The sequence below is a fragment of the Panicum virgatum genome, chromosome 9K (genome assembly GCF_016808335.1).
Source record: "Panicum virgatum strain AP13 chromosome 9K, P.virgatum_v5, whole genome shotgun sequence".
Taxonomy (NCBI): domain Eukaryota; kingdom Viridiplantae; phylum Streptophyta; class Magnoliopsida; order Poales; family Poaceae; genus Panicum; species Panicum virgatum.
In genome coordinates this window covers 40,679,321-40,699,470 of record NC_053144.1, presented here as the reverse complement: position 1 = coordinate 40,699,470, position 20,150 = coordinate 40,679,321, and the positions used below count along the sequence as shown (strand labels likewise).

Genomic DNA, 20,150 nt, shown 5'->3' with positions numbered 1-20,150 from the left:
TTATTAAAAACTGAGTTTGAGAATTCAAACGGAGTACCTCAGAAATTTGAAAGTAGATAAGTTCTTCAGAGTTTATAAACAGCGGAAAAGAAAACGATACTAGCGTCGATATATGATATCATGATGGAGCCCGTACATGACGTCAATCTCACCAAGTATTCCAAAAGATTACCTGAAAACAAAGTCACGAGTAAGACTGAGTATACTAATACTCAGAAAGGCTGGCCCGACTAAGGGTATATAACATCCCTTTAATTAGACATGCAAGGCTTGTGAAGGCTCTGGGTTTCTTTTGCTGAAAAGCAATAAAGAGTAGGTTCTTAATTTCATGTTTTAGCTTTTAGCTTCTAGTTTCATTAACCCTTCTAGGTAAGCACCTATCTATACAAATATGGTAGAGGAATTAATTTCATCCAACAAGATTGAGTATCATCATTGTTCCACTTCTTACTCTATGTGGCAAAGAGATTAAGCAGTCTCAATATCCGTGAAAGGCGGAACAGTTCGACCAAAATTTCAATCCTTGCAAGGTAAACCTAACACACATGCTTGGAGTACCGTTGAGTCACTCTCAAGCAACCTTTGGCCTTTCATTCTAGTTCGTGGATCAGCGCCACTCTCACCGACTACAGCGAGCCCGACCCTCTCTGCAGTCGTAGTTGTTGCAACATAAATTTAAAATTCCTATCTCTACGAGAGAGTGGGGGGGGTATGTCCACTTGCCGGGCCGATTGGTTACTAGGCTTGCCGCGTACCATATTTACGGCATGTGGCTAGTACTTTCAAACGCTTAATCAACACTACCACACACTGCGGCCTTAACAAGTTTATCAACACAGATGGATTTCCACCATAAAACTTGTATCCCAATCCGTCCAAGGTCCTTATAGTGATTGCAGAAAGTAAACAATCAACTCCTATAGAGCTCGAGAGGGACAGGCAATCACTCAACTTTTACCGGTTCTATTAGCATAGCATCTAGTACGGACTCAGATCTAGTGTTCAATCAATAGGTATCTGGGAATATGCATCTAAGGTTTTCAATCAACTCCAATAACTTAAATGCACAAATAAATAATAACCATAAGTTGCATAATTTAAAATAATGGGATTTTGCACCGGGGCTTGCCTTTAGTGGTGTCTATAGAGTCAGTAGGCTTTAATTCTTCCGAATTAGAGTTCGGGACTTCAGTTAATTCCAGAATATTTGCCTGAGCTTCAGAGAAATCCCCATCTAGCTCCTAATTGAGCTCGTATGTTCCATCAACTAGCGATATTATTTCTATATGCAATGCAGTACTCGAAATTAGTGAAGTGCTTAAGTATAGCTTTCCTTCACTAAAAAGTTGTATTTAACCCAATTAAATAATCCACAAAAGGATTTAATAAAGTTTGTAAGGTACAATCATACAAAGAAATTTTTAAAAGCATGAGTTAAAGTTTGATAATGGGTTTTCAAAATTTTTAAAGGACTAGGTATACTTTAAAGAACATATGGTCCAAAGCTCATGTAATGTATAGCTTTAGAGCAAAAAATATAAATATAAAGAGCTAATACTTAACCTTATTTTTAAAATTAATTATACAAAAAAATATTTCAAACTCATCACATCAAATGGTAGAGCTAATAAAAAGGAACACAACAAAATTGGTTTAGCATTTTTCTGATTTTTCTACAATTTCCTATGATTTTTCAAAGTTCACTGAAAAAGAAAAAGAAAAGGGATTTGAACTTTTGCAGAAAGGACCCTGGGAAGTTTTAAATCAAAGCAATTGGGTCCTTGGCCGTGGTCAGAGGGGGAGAAGACGGTTGACCGGCCGATTTCGGTGAGGGTGATCGCCGGCGGCAAGGTTCGAGGGGCCAGTGAGCGAGAGGGGTTTGAGGCGCACCTATTGGTGGCTTTGGGAGGGGTTGGGACGGCCAGAGGAGGCCAGTCGGCGATGGACAGGGCGCAGCGGCGGAGGTCGACGGCATTCTGGTGGCGCTGGGGTGAAGAAGTGGAGGGGAAATGGCTGAGGAGCAGCAGCAGCGTGATCAGGCGAAGCTATTGCCAAGCTCGGCTAGGGCGGAGCAGTGACGAGGCGGCGGATTAACGGAGAGCAGCAGCTCGCCGAAGATGATGGGGAAGGAGCGGCAGTGTGAGTCGCCGGGGAAGAAGTCCGGTCGAGGCTTTTTGTAGCCCAGAGAGGAGAGGATGAGCGAGAGAGGTGGTCCAGGGATGAGTTCGGCCGAAGAGAAGGCGAAATCGGCAACGGCGGCGTGTTCCCGTGGGCGGCCGGTGAGGTGGCGTCAGGAGGGGCTTCGGGGCATTGTGGCATGAGGAAAGGGAGCCAGCAAGAGGTGGTTCTAGGGCGGCGGGGTTCTTGCGCGCATCACGTGGAGTCGGTGGAGGTGCTGGACAGGGGCAGGGGAGGCTTCCCGTGGCGGCGCGCTCGTCGGGGAGGCAAAGCAGAGGCGGCGATCCAGCGGCGCGGCGTGGCGAGGGGAAGATGCGCCAGTAGAGGAGAGGGGGAGGGCTAGGGGGAACGGAAGTGGGCCGGGTGGCCAGCTAGAAGCGGTGGGTGGCCGAACCGCGGCAGGCAAAGCTAGCGGCGGCGGCCTGCCAAGGTTCCCAGCCGTCGGGAGGTTGAAGAAGAGCTGGAGGACTTGGTTCAGGGGGTTATCTGTAAACTAAAATTTTACATTGATCTAGGCTCAAATGAAAAAGTACCCAAAATGAAAGTTGTTTAGTTTTTTAAGACCTACAACTTTCAAGTTGTGCAAATTTGCACTAGATCAAAGTATTTTGAAATATTTTGAAAAGTTTAAAAGAACTCTATTTAATAAAGGAAAAGTACTTTTTGGTAGAAAAATACAACAAATTCAGGAATTATTTGCAATAAAGCTGATAAAATCATGATTACTGGTATATTTGCAAGAATGCCCTTCACAAAGTTGAATTTGCTCCCTAAGTTAAAATTTTTTGCAAAAAGGGACTTGAAATTTTTCAAAATTATAGAAATACCCCTAATTTTTGTATTGCAAAATTAAACTTGCACACAAAAATAAACATAAATTTCACACATTATTTTATGTCCTAATATGATAGACACCTGAGGTGTCACACCCCCATCTTCTTCCAACGGGCTGTCTTGGGCCTCCTCTTGTCTGAATGCTGGGGCTTGCCTTGTCTTGACTGATTTTGGTGTGGTTCTTGGGCTACACTTGGTCCAAATGAGCCTGAATCATCGCTCTGACATTTTCTGTGATTTTATGTCGGGCCAAAGTATGCTTGCAACCTTCATATTAGCTCAAAAACACAACTTACGTTTTCTAGAAGGTGAAGTGTGATTTAGAGACTTTATTGGATAAAGATGCGTGTAAGAAATTCAAACTCTCACGATTTTCTGATCAAGTTGACGCCTGGAAATGATCATTAGTGAGCGTCAACACCCACTAGATAGCCTCACATGAGAAGGAATGCAGCCCACAAGCAAGGTGACACGTCATCAATCCGTGGCAACACCTTCTCGACGAATCAGACATGTTCACGAGGATCTACGGGCCCACCAGAGCTACCAAACCGCCTCAAGACAAGCCATGACCCACATACATAACATGGGGGCCCACCTAGCATCCTACCAGACGAAATTGGGGCTGTTTGGCCACACTTTTCGGTCGGCCAACCAATGAGGTCGCTAGACCAAAGGTCAGCGCCTCTCGGGCCCATCTTCCACATGTCGGCTCCTTGTGACATATCAAAGGTGGTTCTGATAGGCTTGGGGTGAAGTTACCGAGTCAAGATATGCTAGGTGGCACAAGGAGAAGAGTTGAAGTCTTGGAGGAAGTCCACTCTCCCAAGGCACCTCCCCCTTGCCACCCTCTATAAATACTAGGTAGGGGCTCACATTGGAGACACACAAGATCCATCAAGTGCTCATCCAAGCCTCCTCTTTCATTTAGAGTTGTCTTAGATTAGGGAGAGGGTAGAGGTACTCAGGAGGGGTGCCGGTTCTCGGCGCTCTTCTCCATTTTGTACCTCTATGAGAGTGAGGGAGTAGTTCGGGAGAAGTGCCGGGATGTCGGCATTCTGCTCCCAACTTGTACCTCTACGGATGCTGCTACACTCTTTGGTATTTAGTAAGTATTCGTGGTTCCTATCTCTAGTATTTTACTTGGTGTAATATATGCTAGTAGTGCTTGTAGTTGAGTGAGATCAGTTCTCTTACTCGTGGGTTTGTTGCTCTGTATTCGTACAGAGTGCTGTAGTTTGCTACGAGAATCCATATGTAGTTAGACTACAGTAGTAATCAGTAGCGTAGGCGTGATGTCTAGGCTAAGGGTTATCCTTCGTTTGCCTTATATCCCATGGTTTGTAGAGGTAGGCCGTAGGTGGTGACAGCCCTATTGGTCCTTCGTAATCCTCCACATTCGGATATACCGTAGAGCTGTTGGCCGGAGTCGACTGGCAGACCAGTTGTAAGACGGTGCCCGAAGCGAGTATTGTGCCCGAGAGATCAACCTTTAACTCAGCAGTAGCACTATCTTAGGAATCCTCTCTACCCTTCTACCTATTTTGGTGTGTCCTTGGACCGATTAGAATAGAAGAGAGTGCATACACGTTCCCTGTGGATTCGGTAACCCTTGGAATACTCTGAGGTGAAAACTACAATGGTATCTGTGCGTTTGTGGATTTATTCGTGATACTAAAATACCCAACACTGAGAAACTAGGCTATGCTCCTTTAGCTTGGTTTTCAACAAAGCTCTAACCTCACACTCTCCCTATTCTACACTAAGGAAGTGAACTATGAAACTCTTCTTCCCATGGATGGTGTATTGAGAGTGAGGGATGGAGGTCCTTTTATAGCTTGATTGAGGTTGGTACAGGTACAGCTTGTCTCGCACGCAAAGTCCACACTATGCTTAGCTTCACGCAGAAGATGAGCAACAAGGGATGCAAAGTGGGCCAGCAGGCCTCCCCTAGGCCGGCCGGATTGGGATTGCCGTGGATTTCCCACCGCCTTCTCGTGGACGCTCCTGATCTCCTGATGAAGTCAGTACTTGTTGTTTGGATTCAACGCCAATGGTTAGGGGCCGGCCGGCCTCTCCTAGGCTGGTCGACCTGGCTCTATCTGTTTTCGGCTGTTCGTTGCACCGACATGTCACTCAACGCTTGAATGTTCCTCCTCAAGTCGGTTTGGGACTCGGTTTTGAGTCTGACCTCTGCATGGTTGACGTCTTTTGCAATTTGTTTATACATTTTGTATGACACCACATTGGATTGGATTGCATTTGCACACATGAGCACTCTGACCAAAGTTGAGTCTAAAATGTCATGGGTAAAGGACGATCGGCCTGGCCTAGGCCGGCCGACATGGGATTCCTCCCATTTTGGCCAAATTTCGTACATCTCGTTCCTGCATTCAAATACTCACCAAAACTTATGGAACTCATTAGTGTTAGTGGTTTTAGCAGGATTATGGTCCTAAATGCATGAAATCCAAAGGAATGTTGGCGGTAAAAATTATTGAAATCCACCGCCAACACTCCTAACAGACTTTATATATACACCTACATTGCTATTAAGATGAAATAAAGTGTACCTGCCTCCAAATTGAGCATGCCTATAGGGGATGTATTCTAGTAGTGAATGGATAGTCGTGGAAGTTGAGCTAATCAGAATTGCTTTAGAAGTACGCTTTACCTCTTTTGACCAATCTACTATGGGTGCATGGTAGGTTCATCAATGGTCTCATAAAGACACAATGATGTCATAGGTTTCTCGTGCCTAAAATGATTCAAGGCATTTCTAATGTTTTCTGAAGGATCATCCTCGAATTGGGAACAGAATATTGGGGGTTGAATTTCTTCTCCCTCTGATGTTCCTGGATCGGGCGAGAGTTCTATGGCCAAATCTGAGGATGTAGGAGGTGAAGGATTGGATACAGCCTCTAGAAGATCCCATTGGCTCGACTTGTGCTCTTCTTGGATAGGTTAGTTATCGTTGGTAGGGAACGATGAGATTTCTAAGAGACAACATAAGATATCTCTTCCTTCCGTTGGACTCATTTGTGCAAACAAAACTCCGGCAGACTTCATGTCTAGACCCGAGTAAAAGATGTCCAATGAAGCACTATCGAGTATAGATGAGTTTGGGCTAGCTGCCAAAAAGGCGTAAGAATCTAGCCCATACTGTTCCTATAGACTCCTTCTCTAATTGCTCGAGGCTGAGGATCTTTATCGGTAGTGAGTCTATGCGTTCTGAAAGGGAGAACGAGCAACAAAAGTCAACTCAAAGTTCTTCCGAATCACCGCTCATACTTGCTATCGTGCGGGTGTACCGTTGTTCCGCCCTCTCTGTGCGAGAGAAAGAGAAAAATTTCCACCGCAAGGCTTCCCGTGTTATGCTTGTGATTACCAAGCTCGAATATAGTTCCTCAAACACTTCCAAATGATCGTATGGATCTTCATTGATTGCTCCATAGAAGAGTTAATTTCAAACCATGGCCTTGAAAGCTGGGCGTGGTTCACCGCTTATTACGCTTTGGATTATTTAGCCCAAGTTTACATTTCCACATCTCATACTTGTAAATGGTGTGCCTTTACTCTCTTAGAGGAGCGTACTAAGGCCCTGTTTGGCAGAGCTCCGAGAGCGGCTCCAGAACCGGCTCCAGCCGGAGCCTTGCCAAAGGGGTAGAAACGGAGGAGCTCCACCGATGGAGCCGCGGGTTTGCCGCTCTCTGCAGCCATTTTGTGGAGGAGGAGCCACAAATTCGTAGCTCCGCACGGCTCCTCTTGCTTCTCGATCTAGCCAGCCACCTTTACCCTTCGAGATGGCCCGAACGGAGCCCGTGCCGCGGCAGAGTGGGAGACCGGGTGGCGAACAGAGCTCGTGCCGCGGCAGCGCGGGAGGCCAGGCGGCGCCGAGAGCTCGTGCTGCGGCGGGGCACGGCGGGAGGCCGGGTGGGCCGGGAGCTCATCCCGTGGCGCGGCATGGCGGGAGGCCGAGCAGTGCCAAAGTCTGTGCCACGGCTGGGCACGGCGGGAGGTTGAGTGGCGACGGCTACGAGAGGCTGGGGCGCCGGGGTGGCCTTCTTTCTCCACGCCTTCCAGGCTGCCGGTGGCTCCCCGCTGCTGCTTGCAACAGCCGCACCGCCGATGGGTGACTGCTGCTCCTAGCGTGAGGATGGATTGGATCGATGGACAGTGGAATGGATAAAGAGGAAAGAAAAACAAAAAGAAAAGAAAATAGGATGAAAAATATAAAATATAAAATAAGAGTATTATGGATATTTATTTATTTTCACATAATTTAAAATTGTAAACTCAGTGCAAATATAGAAGTCAGCTGCACAAACACGTCAAATAGCTAAGGGTATATTGGACATTGACCTCTCCAATCCATTCCCGACAAATAGAGTGAAGTCATTTTGTCAAATGTTTTTCAAAACGGCTTCAGCTCCACCAGAGAAGCTACTCCACTAGAGGAACCAGAGCCGGAACTATTTTTGGAGGAGCCGCTGCCAAACAAGCCCTTATTAGGGTTGGTTCTGGGATGCAAAGCTTTTTGGTTGGATTACCCATTACATAAACAATCGTGGTACATCTGGATAGTATGATCTAGTTTATATTTTGTGCAAATTAGTGAAGACTCTATGCTATGATTTTTAGTTTGCCTAATTCATTCCTCGCCCTCTTATGCTACGACCACTGATTTATTTCGACCCTAAAATGTTATATGTGCAAATTGTATTGCGAAGACCCACCAGCAGCATTGAAGAAATGTCCAGTATTATTATGTCCGTCACTGTAACAATAATCTGCGAGGCAACATAATCTGCCTGCATGATATGAACCTGAATTGTCTATTTCATAGTTATCAAAGACGATATAATGATTTTCTGCTATTAAGTTTAACTATTATACTTTACTTAGTCATCAAAAGATGCGGCCGTTTTATTTGGTTGGTTCACATTCCTATCACACAGTTGATATAAAATCTTTATGACCTAGTCAAATTGTGATAAGCATCGCTCTGTCTCCATGCACTCTGAAGAAGCTTGTGAGAACCAGTCAGCTCAGCCTGAGTTTAATGACGATAATGATAACCAGGAAAATGGCACCAATTGTGATCTAGACGCTTAACTTATATGACCACATTGAATGTGGCTCTGACTGGTCCGCCAAGTCCGATCCTCAGCATGCTTGCATCAGCCAGTGAAATAAAGAAGTATCTTCTATCACACACATTACATATGGTCACAGCTATCAGGCGAATAAGAAACCGGTGAAAAGATATTCTTGGTTGCATTTGTATACAACGAACTAAAAGTGGATTCGCTCACATTTTCTATAATCCAAGCAGATTCAGCACATCTTAACTCAGTTCACGAACCCAGCTGGGAAGCAATGGAAAGTCCACCACCAAACTGCACACAAAACGGAAAACTGCACACAAATTCAGACGTCGCATATGCTCCAAAGGACATTAACACTTTGCTCCCTGCTTTATTTTGCTGGTCGCACATTCGTCATCCATTGCTTCCAAATGTCCACAAAAAAAAATTATAATCATTCAGACAAATGATTTGATCGGATTGTAACATGAGTTTAAAGCCCCTGTAACCGGATATACTTATTTTGCTTCACTTCCGTGTCTTCAATAATACAACTTGCACTCAGTATGGTATGATCCTTGAGAATGTTATAGAGAAGCTGTATTACTACTTGTTCGAAAATGCATATAAGACATATATATAAGATTAGGAAATCACTAGATGTACAAATCTATGACTGCAAATATTAAGAGTTCAGCAGGTACATGCATGCTTCTCCAAGAAAAAAAAAACATATGTGTACATTAAATTTGTATGTGCCTATATACTAATAAGGACACACAATATCACAGTAACTTTCTTCCAATCTGTAAAAAGCACTTTCCTCGCTTTGGTCCAAGGTGTGGAGCAATCATCTTGTATTTTGTACCACTTTTCTCTCTTAATACAAAGAGACGCAGCTCTGCTACGTGTTAGAGGAAAAACATTAACTTTCTTCACAAGGATCAAACAATGGACCGCCGCTTCCTTGGAGAGATTGAGCATTCATTCTTTTCATAATAAGCAACATCGGCGACAAACTTCGTATATGGAGGTAGCCGTGACTCCCAAACAAACAAAACAAATTGGTTCTTTGGTACGGCAAAAGATCCAGTTATCAGGTCTCCAAAGGAAAAATGGTCTAACTTATGTTCCGAGGAATTATCACCCCTTTGAACTCGAGGGGCCATCAGACAAAGAGATGAGGGACATGAGTTCAAATTAGTGATGTCTATTGGCCGCTCCTTCTCAAGGATATCTTTTGGATGATCACCATACATTGATATGTTGTTATCCACCGTTCCCTTGAACCTCTGCAGTATATGAAGCCAGAACTTAAAATCATGGTTCCTTCGCAGCAACTCTGCAATGACATTCACAGTCACGAGAGACCCTCCCAGTAGTACTGCTAGCTGACTTGCTATTGCTGCCAACTGTGGGTAATCCTTTTCATCTATGCTTCCAAATGCTAACATTTTGAAGAGGAATCTGTACTCCTCATGAGTCAAACTGTTTAGAAACACTGTCTTTATGGTTCCAAACCTCGCAAGATTTTGAATTCTGCTAATGATTATCACTTTGCTTCCATCAACTGCTGTGTGTCTTATAGTTGAGTAGAACTTCACCCAGTCTTCATCATCCACGTCAGTAACAAATTCAACAACAGCTAACACCCTCCCATTACGAAGATTTTCCTCGTCCACTCTCCACATGTTGTCTCCATCAATAAACATTATGGAAGAAAACTGCGCTTTGATACGTTCATTTTTGCACACATGGCTAACCAATGTTTTCTTACCAACTCTGCAACCACCAATTATTGGAAGGACTGTTGGAGCACCATATTCTTCAGAACCTTGCAATAAGATGTTGATGATGTGTTGCTTCTCAACATGGCGACCAAACATAAAGTTGTCTGTATAAAGGTACATGTCATATGGCCTGCGGCAAGGATCGCACGCCCCCAACAGCACAACAAACTCATTCATGTTGGCAATAGCAGATTCTAAATTCTCCAGTACACTCTGCAGATCTTTAGACGATTCAGGAAAATTTCTTGCGGTACGAGAAAGTGTACGAGAACGCTTAAAGGGAATTGGAGAAAAAGAAGCCCACTGAGTAGATAATAAGCTTTTAACGCCCTCATTAGAGATTCTTTCCAATAAAGGTCTGTACCTGAAGACATCCAGAATGTGATACCCTCGGTACATGCTCTCCACAAGACACTTGAGTTGCCTTAGCATAATAGGATTGGTTATGTATCTCCCTTCTGCCTCATTAACAACTGCATGGATCCTCAGTAAGAGTTGCTGCACTCTGTCAAGCTTCTCATCTATCTCAGTCTTGTCCTTGTACCTCTTGATCAGAAAGGATATCATTCGGCTACATATTTCAGTTGCTACTGCTGATATGGCTGCCTCCATGCTGAACTATGTATTCTGTGTGCCTATGTGTATGTTCGCTGATGTTTGGTTGTGGATTTGGACTGGCAGGATGATAGTGTGTACGTTTAAATATGCAGTGGAAGTGTGGTAGGTAGGCTAGCCAATCATGTTCTCCCATATATGTAACTCTAATGAATAATTATGATAGTTGCAAGTGTAGTAAGAAAGATTCAGCATGCTATAAATCAACGGTGAATTAAATGAGATAAATCTGATTGGAAGATGTTACATCTCCTGCACAGAAGATTGATTGGTGCATTGCATGACCATATAAATTCAGTGTCACATCAATCATCACTAAATATAATAATTTTATGCATAAATACTTATTATTCATTACAAAATTTACTTAATTAAAAAGTACATGGATATAAATTAATAGATTCCTGTTAAATTAACGACCACAAATGTCGTTGTTTCGTATTTCTTTGTCAGCTGTAAAACTGAAAAAAAATTTCAACTTTTCATAAAGATGTTTTTCAATATATGACAAAAGGATAGAATTAGATGATAAACTATCAATTGATATCTACTATCGCTCCTTGCAAAAAACAAAGATATCTAGTATGGCTGCGTTCTAGTAGTAACTTGATGGGAACGTATGTATCTGCACTACATAAGGAGTCGTCATGGTCTTGTATATGTTAGGAAATGACTAAGTTGATGACGATGGAGAGGCTAATACTGTTAGGAATTAATAAGTGGGTGTTTTTAGTCCGGATCACATTGGCTATTTGGATCCCAATTAGCTAAGAGGACTAAACATGATATAATAATTATATAACTAATTGCATAAGTCGGGGCTAATTCAGGGAGAAAAATCTATTAAGCCCAATTAATCCATCATTAGCACATATTTACTGTAGCACAGCATGTGAAAATCATAGACTAGTTAGGCTTAATGGATTCGTATAGTGAATTAGCCTCCATTTATCCACTTGGTTTTATAATTAGCTTATATTTAATAATTCTAGTTGGTGTCTAGACATCCGATATGACAGGACCAAACTTTAGTATGGAGGTGTGAACACAAAGTTGATATGTGCCCTTGTGGTTCGAGCCTGATGATGAGCGATTGCCAACGAGCTGGCGTTTCGGGTAGAGTTTGAGGACTAACCGTGGCGTGAGTCGTGTCATGTCGTGTAACGTGTCTCTTGGCTTGTGGTGCATAGACGTGGAACTCGGAGGCAGTGGTCAGCGGCGAAGGTGAAGGTCATGCAGGTTCGTGCCGATGGACCGGGAGCGGTAAAGGACGGATGCTGGACTTGGACCGAGGGACCAGCACTACATGAAAACTTCAAATAGGTAACACATCATTGGTAACAGGCCTATGTAGCCCGTTACAAAAGATATTAAAGGTAACGGACATCATTAACGCCCGTTACCAATGAGTCTGCATCAATTACCAATAAAACCTCCGGAGCGCAGCCCAGCCTCATTAGTAATGGGAGTTAATTAACGCACCACCCCAGGTCCGTTACTGGATGTATTCCCAGACCCGAATTTTTTGTTGAATCCAGTTAAAACTCTCTCGCGTCTGCCGACCGCCCCCTCCCTCTCTCGCTCCCTCTCGCTCCTCTCCGCCGCCGTTCCCCTCGCCCTCCTCCGCTCCGGCCGCCTCCTTCCCTCCTCCGGCGAGGGAAAGGGGTGGGGCCCGCCGCCACCGCGCCCCTCGCCTCCCTCCTCTCTGCGTCCTCCACTCCGGCCGCATCTTGCCCTCCTCCCCTCCCCTCTCCGCCGGGCACCGGGAGGAGCCTCACCACGTCACCGCCTGGAAGGGACCTCCTTGCGGTCCCCTTCCCCTCCATCGCCACCATCCCCCGCCAACGGCCCTCTTCTCCCCGTCCCCTCTCTCATCCCGCGGTGTCCAATCCTAGATCCCGCCGGTGACATCTCCCTCCCTCCACACCGGTTAGTCTCCGCTCGTGTCTCTGCCACCTCCGGCGCCTCCTACACCGAGGTACTTGCCTGTCTTGTTGCGTCCTCCTGTGGCGAGTTCACGAATCTATGTGAGTTCCTGCTCCTTGGCAGTTGCACGGCTTGTAGTACCATACAAATTCCTCACCCATTCACCTGAGCGGCTGAGCCACATGCTATAGCAAATGATTCTAGAGGCCAGCGTGTTATAGAAACAATGCATACACAGTTGCATAAATGTTACCCGTCATTGGCACTAGGATATCACCCTTTTCTTCCCACTGTAATAAGGAATGCTTGGCTGCTTCCTGCTACTTTGTGTTCCCAGTTGCATATGAAGTTACTGTGGCAGAACTTGCTTATCTCAAACTGTAGGAGATTAGATACTCCTTACTGTCACTGCATAGTATTTCCTTTGGGTTTTGTCACTCCTGCTATCATGCTTGCAGTATTAGAAAATAATATGAACAATGATTCATGTGTACAACAATGATTACTTTCAATATGTTGTCTGTGATATTTATTCATTATTAGTTACAGTGCTGAAGGTATCTGTAAAAGAAGATATCGGAAATGAGTTTTCTATGATTGTTTGTTTGTATGGACCAATGTTATACAGTCGTCTAGTCGAACCTAGTCGCCATGGCACCGATAAGGCGACTAGTCGCGACTAGTCGTCGATCAGGTCGATTAGTCGACCCTAGTCGGTCCTAGTCGTCTCTATAGTTGTCCTATATATCCCACGACATATATGTACATGTATATGTACTTATATACTATATAGCAAGTAGGAACACCACAATGATAGTCAGTTTGGTGACACTTGTGAGATTTGATGTTTGAACTGTCCAGAACTCCATATTCTTGTCCCACACTCCATATCCTTGCTGTTCTGTTACTGAAACTGTAATTACAAAGAGAAAAACTGAAGTCAGTAGCTGAAATTAAATGTGTAACAGCATTACAACAAGTGAGCAAGTAATTCAAAATTTAAAAAGAACACAACTAAACCAGGGCAGCAGGCAACCAGCAAGTAGCTAATGGGCCTAATTGAGCCCAGTACGGGCGGCGGGCTGGAGTGCTGGTCTGCTGGACATCTTTTGGTTTTGGCCTGATCGTCCAAGTAGCTAGTCGGACGACTAATCGCGATTAGGCGACGATTAGTCGGACGATCAGACATCTGATCGACAAAAGCTAGTCGTTTCACTTATCGAAGCCAGCGGAGCGATAAGGTCGACTAATCGCGATTAGTCGGACGACTGTATAACATGGGTATGGACCAAATACAGACTTGGTGATTGATCAGAAAAGGGAATTGCAGGTGAGAAATTGAATGGAACGAGATTGTGTGTGTTACAGTCATATTGTATCTACCTGCATCCTATAAATATTCCACCATGATTCTAGCATTAGGTTTTCGCCGATAAACCGGTAATTGTGCTTTGGATGTTTCCAATATATGGTATTTTAGGAATGTGCATTGTATGACATTTATGTGCTACTTATCTTGCTGAGATTTTTGGCACATTCCTTATTGTGCTGATGTCTTATAACATGGTGTAAATGCAGATTCAATCACCATCTGGTTGTTTCACTTCAATCGGAGGGTCAGCCTTGGGCCCTCAATTTGTCGCTGAGGCCCTTGCACCTGATAATCCTCCATTGAAGGTATGACCCTAAGTCAAAATCCAAGCAATGCACTTTAATTGCACTTTGTCTATTCTGCGGGTTTAAGATGCTGGTCAGTTGTAAGATTTACCTCTTATTATGCTTATTTCTCCTTACTCTTCTTCATAGCTATATGAGCCTATTCCATCAGCAGATAAGAGATGCTGCCTGTAGGTTTGTTTGATGAAAAAACTAATCCTTTATACGATGCATATATTCTTGCAAGATTGTTTTTGAGATTTGCAAGCATTCTTTTGTGGCACAAATGTAGTAAGTGTCAAGACTTTGCTGATAATAAACCTCTGTGCAGTACGAGTTTGGGCTGAGGTCCTGCTTCATGACAACTTTGAGCTTATTATTGCAAGAGTCTGCCTTGGGTAAATTTCAGATGCTTTTGCTGTTTCATTATTCAGAAATTTCTACTTATTATTGACCATTTCTACCTTTCTATTCCCCTTTTTACATGGCTGTCGTCCAATTTACGAGCAGCTATATCACCCTTTCTACTCTACGCCCTTGTATCTCAGGTGAACACACATTCACATTGCCTGAGCTAGTGTTAGCTTTATTTGTCACATGCATTTATCCCTTGGAAGACTAACTGGTCGGAGAGGACCTGTTTTCTAGATGGGGTCACAAATGAAGAAACGATTTTTGACGAGCAGACAGCCAAGGCCCTGAAGAAGTGGCACAAGGCAGTGGTGAAGAAGAAGCCAACAAGGAGTCATCGGATGACCCTTCCGAGGCCCAAAGCGCAGACACACCAGCAGGAGGGATGGAGGCTAGCAGGTACCGTCAATGCAAACTACACAACCAGACTTGCCTTTGATCTGCCCGGACAGTGCGAAGAGGCCAAGGTAATCGGTGATGGTGACAAAGATTATGGCTTTTTAGAGTGAACTCCTTTACGGATGAATCCATCATTTTGACCTCACCGTCGCATAGCATCTTCATGTCCTCTATGAGTGGCTTCAAGAACACATTTGTAACGTCCCGCCTCCCCGAGATCGGGCCCGCTTACAACTGACAGCTTTCTAGGATATAGACTACCCTCATAGACCAACACAAGTTTTTTCTGCACACTTTGTCCTCACTTGTGCGCACCCGGAAATAACTTTCCGGTCGGTCACCCATCCCTAAATTGCTCCAGGCCAAGCACGCTTAACATCAGAGTTCTTTTGAGATCGGATTCCGAAAAAAAAGTTGCAACTTGTTAGTATGAGTATCCTATTAAGCCGTGTGGGCCGGGAGCTCATCCCGTGGCGCGGCATGGCGGGAGGCCGAGCAGTGCCAAAGTCTATGCCACGGCTGGGCACGGCGGGAGGTCGAGCGGCGACGGCTACGGGAGGCTGGGGCACCGGGGCGGCCTTCTTTCTGCACACCTTCCAGGCTGCCGGTGGCTCCCCGCTGCTGCTTACAACAGCCGCGCCGCCGATGGGTGACTGCTGCTCCTAGCGTGAGGATGGATTGGATCGATGGACAGTGGAATGGATAAAGAGGAAAGAAAAACAAAAAGAAAAGGAAATAGGATGAAAAAATAGAAAATATAAAATAAGAGTATTATGGATATTTATTTATTTTCACATAATTTAAAATTGTAAACTCAGTGCAAATATAGAAGTCAGCTGCACAAACACGTCAAATAGCTAAGGGTATATTGGACATTGACCTCTCCAATCCATTCACGACAAATAGAGTGAAGTCATTTTGCCAAATATTTTTCAAAACGGCTTCAGCTCCACCAGAGAAGCTACTCCACTAGAGGAACCAGAGCCGGAACTATTTTTGGAGGAGCCGCTGCCAAACAAGCCCTTATTAGGGTTGGTTCTGGGATGCAAAGCTTTTTGGTTGGATTACCCATTACATAAACAATCGTGGTACATCTGGATAGTATGATCTAGTTTATATTTTGTGCAAATTAGTGAAGACTCTATGCTATGATTTTTAGTTTGCCTAATTCATTCCTCGCCCTCTTATGCTACGACCACTGATTTATTTCGACCCTAAAATGTTATATGTGCAAATTGTATTGCGAAGACCCACCAGCAGCATTGAAGAAATGTCCAGTATTATTATGTCCGTCACTGTAACAATAATCTGCGAGGCAACATAATCTGCCTGCATGATATGAACCTGAATTGTCTATTTCATAGTTATCAAAGACGATATAATGATTTTCTGCTATTAAGTTTAACTATTATACTTTACTTAGTCATCAAAAGATGCGGCCGTTTTATTTGGTTGGTTCACATTCCTATCACACAGTTGATATAAAATCTTTATGACCTAGTCAAATTGTGATAAGCATCGCTCTGTCTCCATGCACTCTGAAGAAGCTTGTGAGAACCAGTCAGCTCAGCCTGAGTTTAATGACGATAATGATAACCAGGAAAATGGCACCAATTGTGATCTAGACGCTTAACTTATATGACCACATTGAATGTGGCTCTGACTGGTCCGCCAAGTCCGATCCTCAGCATGCTTGCATCAGCCAGTGAAATAAAGAAGTATCTTCTATCACACACATTACATATGGTCACAGCTATCAGGCGAATAAGAAACCGGTGAAAAGATATTCTTGGTTGCATTTGTATACAACGAACTAAAAGTGGATTCGCTCACATTTTCTATAATCCAAGCAGATTCAGCACATCTTAACTCAGTTCACGAACCCAGCTGGGAAGCAATGGAAAGTCCACCACCAAACTGCACACAAAACGGAAAACTGCACACAAATTCAGACGTCGCATATGCTCCAAAGGACATTAACACTTTGCTCCCTGCTTTATTTTGCTGGTCGCACATTCGTCATCCATTGCTTCCAAATGTCCACAAAAAAAAATTATAATCATTCAGACAAATGATTTGATCGGATTGTAACATGAGTTTAAAGCCCCTGTAACCGGATATACTTATTTTGCTTCACTTCCGTGTCTTCAATAATACAACTTGCACTCAGTATGGTATGATCCTTGAGAATGTTATAGAGAAGCTGTATTACTACTTGTTCGAAAATGCATATAAGACATATATATAAGATTAGGAAATCACTAGATGTACAAATCTATGACTGCAAATATTAAGAGTTCAGCAGGTACATGCATGCTTCTCCAAGAAAAAAAAAACATATGTGTACATTAAATTTGTATGTGCCTATATACTAATAAGGACACACAATATCACAGTAACTTTCTTCCAATCTGTAAAAAGCACTTTCCTCGCTTTGGTCCAAGGTGTGGAGCAATCATCTTGTATTTTGTACCACTTTTCTCTCTTAATACAAAGAGACGCAGCTCTGCTACGTGTTAGAGGAAAAACATTAACTTTCTTCACAAGGATCAAACAATGGACCGCCGCTTCCTTGGAGAGATTGAGCATTCATTCTTTTCATAATAAGCAACATCGGCGACAAACTTCGTATATGGAGGTAGCCGTGACTCCCAAACAAACAAAACAAATTGGTTCTTTGGTACGGCAAAAGATCCAGTTATCAGGTCTCCAAAGGAAAAATGGTCTAACTTATGTTCCGAGGAATTATCACCCCTTTGAACTCGAGGGGCCATCAGACAAAGAGATGAGGGACATGAGTTCAAATTAGTGATGTCTATTGGCCGCTCCTTCTCAAGGATATCTTTTGGATGATCACCATACATTGATATGTTGTTATCCACCGTTCCCTTGAACCTCTGCAGTATATGAAGCCAGAACTTAAAATCATGGTTCCTTCGCAGCAACTCTGCAATGACATTCACAGTCACGAGAGACCCTCCCAGTAGTACTGCTAGCTGACTTGCTATTGCTGCCAACTGTGGGTAATCCTTTTCATCTATGCTTCCAAATGCTAACATTTTGAAGAGGAATCTGTACTCCTCATGAGTCAAACTGTTTAGAAACACTGTCTTTATGGTTCCAAACCTCGCAAGATTTTGAATTCTGCTAATGATTATCACTTTGCTTCCATCAACTGCTGTGTGTCTTATAGTTGAGTAGAACTTCACCCAGTCTTCATCATCCACGTCAGTAACAAATTCAACAACAGCTAACACCCTCCCATTACGAAGATTTTCCTCGTCCACTCTCCACATGTTGTCTCCATCAATAAACATTATGGAAGAAAACTGCGCTTTGATACGTTCATTTTTGCACACATGGCTAACCAATGTTTTCTTACCAACTCTGCAACCACCAATTATTGGAAGGACTGTTGGAGCACCATATTCTTCAGAACCTTGCAATAAGATGTTGATGATGTGTTGCTTCTCAACATGGCGACCAAACATAAAGTTGTCTGTATAAAGGTACATGTCATATGGCCTGCGGCAAGGATCGCACGCCCCCAACAGCACAACAAACTCATTCATGTTGGCAATAGCAGATTCTAAATTCTCCAGTACACTCTGCAGATCTTTAGACGATTCAGGAAAATTTCTTGCGGTACGAGAAAGTGTACGAGAACGCTTAAAGGGAATTGGAGAAAAAGAAGCCCACTGAGTAGATAATAAGCTTTTAACGCCCTCATTAGAGATTCTTTCCAATAAAGGTCTGTACCTGAAGACATCCAGAATGTGATACCCTCGGTACATGCTCTCCACAAGACACTTGAGTTGCCTTAGCATAATAGGATTGGTTATGTATCTCCCTTCTGCCTCATTAACAACTGCATGGATCCTCAGTAAGAGTTGCTGCACTCTGTCAAGCTTCTCATCTATCTCAGTCTTGTCCTTGTACCTCTTGATCAGAAAGGATATCATTCGGCTACATATTTCAGTTGCTACTGCTGATATGGCTGCCTCCATGCTGAACTATGTATTCTGTGTGCCTATGTGTATGTTCGCTGATGTTTGGTTGTGGATTTGGACTGGCAGGATGATAGTGTGTACGTTTAAATATGCAGTGGAAGTGTGGTAGGTAGGCTAGCCAATCATGTTCTCCCATATATGTAACTCTAATGAATAATTATGATAGTTGCAAGTGTAGTAAGAAAGATTCAGCATGCTATAAATCAACGGTGAATTAAATGAGATAAATCTGATTGGAAGATGTTACATCTCCTGCACAGAAGATTGATTGGTGCATTGCATGACCATATAAATTCAGTGTCACATCAATCATCACTAAATATAATAATTTTATGCATAAATACTTATTATTCATTACAAAATTTACTTAATTAAAAAGTACATGGATATAAATTAATAGATTCCTGTTAAATTAACGACCACAAATGTCGTTGTTTCGTATTTCTTTGTCAGCTGTAAAACTGAAAAAAAATTTCAACTTTTCATAAAGATGTTTTTCAATATATGACAAAAGGATAGAATTAGATGATAAACTATCAATTGATATCTACTATCGCTCCTTGCAAAAAACAAAGATATCTAGTATGGCTGTGTTCTAGTAGTAACTTGATGGGAACGTATGTATCTGCACTACATAAGGAGTCGTCATGGTCTTGTATATGTTAGGAAATGACTAAGTTGATGACGACGGAGAGGCTAATACTGTTAGGAATTAATAAGTGGGTGTTTTTAGTCCGGATCACATTGGATATTTGGATCCCAATTAGCTAAGAGGACTAAACATGATCTAATAATTATATAACTAATTGCATAAGTCGGGGCTAATTCAGGGAGACAAATCTATTAAGCCCAATTAATCCATCATTAGCACATATTTACTGTAGCACAACATATGAAAATCATAGACTAGTTAGGCTTAATGGATTCGTCTAGTGAATTAGCCTCCATTTATCCATTTGGTTTTGTAATTAGCTTATATTTAATAATTCTAGTTGGTGTCTAAACATCCGACATGACAGGACCAAACTTTAGTATGGAGGTGTGAACACAAAGTTGATATGTGCTCTTGTGGTTCGAGCCTGATGATGAGCGATTGCCAACGAGCTGGTGTTTCGGGTAGAGTTTGAGGACTAACCGTGGCGTGAGTCGTGTCGTGTAACGTGTCTCTTGGCTTGTGGTGCGTAGACGTGAAACTCGGAGGTAGTGGTCAGCGGCGAAGGTGAAGGTCATGCGGGTTCGTGCCG

At 43.2% G+C, this 20,150-nt stretch overlaps 3 protein-coding genes across 3 annotated transcripts; 1 reads left to right on the top strand and 2 right to left on the bottom strand.

Moving 5' to 3' along the window:
• Nucleotides 1-8,671: 8,671 nt before the first annotated feature.
• LOC120651417 lies at nucleotides 8,672-10,591 on the bottom strand. The gene has a single exon (XM_039928891.1). The coding sequence runs from the start codon at nucleotides 10,499-10,501 to the stop codon at nucleotides 9,044-9,046; it is 1,458 nt and encodes a 485-aa protein (XP_039784825.1). The 5' UTR covers nucleotides 10,502-10,591; the 3' UTR covers nucleotides 8,672-9,043.
• A 1,318-nt stretch (nucleotides 10,592-11,909) lies between these two features.
• On the top strand, nucleotides 11,910-15,187 carry LOC120647990 (nascent polypeptide-associated complex subunit alpha, muscle-specific form-like). Its single transcript, XM_039924781.1, has 6 exons — nucleotides 11,910-11,913; nucleotides 11,995-12,482; nucleotides 14,009-14,107; nucleotides 14,418-14,484; nucleotides 14,597-14,634; nucleotides 14,735-15,187. Exons 1-6 carry the CDS (start codon nucleotides 11,910-11,912, stop codon nucleotides 14,786-14,788), a joined length of 750 nt encoding a protein of 249 aa, XP_039780715.1. The 3' UTR covers nucleotides 14,789-15,187.
• Nucleotides 15,188-17,073: 1,886 nt separating this feature from the next.
• On the bottom strand, nucleotides 17,074-18,993 carry LOC120651416. Its single transcript, XM_039928890.1, has one exon. The coding sequence runs from the start codon at nucleotides 18,901-18,903 to the stop codon at nucleotides 17,446-17,448; it is 1,458 nt and encodes a 485-aa protein (XP_039784824.1). The 5' UTR covers nucleotides 18,904-18,993; the 3' UTR covers nucleotides 17,074-17,445.
• Nucleotides 18,994-20,150: the final 1,157 nt, after the last annotated feature.

Excerpts from the sequence above, each read along its gene's own strand:
- LOC120651417 (XM_039928891.1), bottom strand. The coding sequence starts at position 10,501 with ATGGAGGCAGCCATATCAGCAGTAGCAACTGAAATATGTAGCCGAATG.
- LOC120647990 (XM_039924781.1), top strand. Across the intron at positions 12,483-14,008 it reads CCGGCGCCTCCTACACCGAG|ATTCAATCACCATCTGGTTG; the intron begins GTACTTGCCTGT and ends GTGTAAATGCAG. Across the intron at positions 14,108-14,417 it reads CTGATAATCCTCCATTGAAG|TACGAGTTTGGGCTGAGGTC; the intron begins GTATGACCCTAA and ends ACCTCTGTGCAG.
- LOC120651416 (XM_039928890.1), bottom strand. The coding sequence starts at position 18,903 with ATGGAGGCAGCCATATCAGCAGTAGCAACTGAAATATGTAGCCGAATG.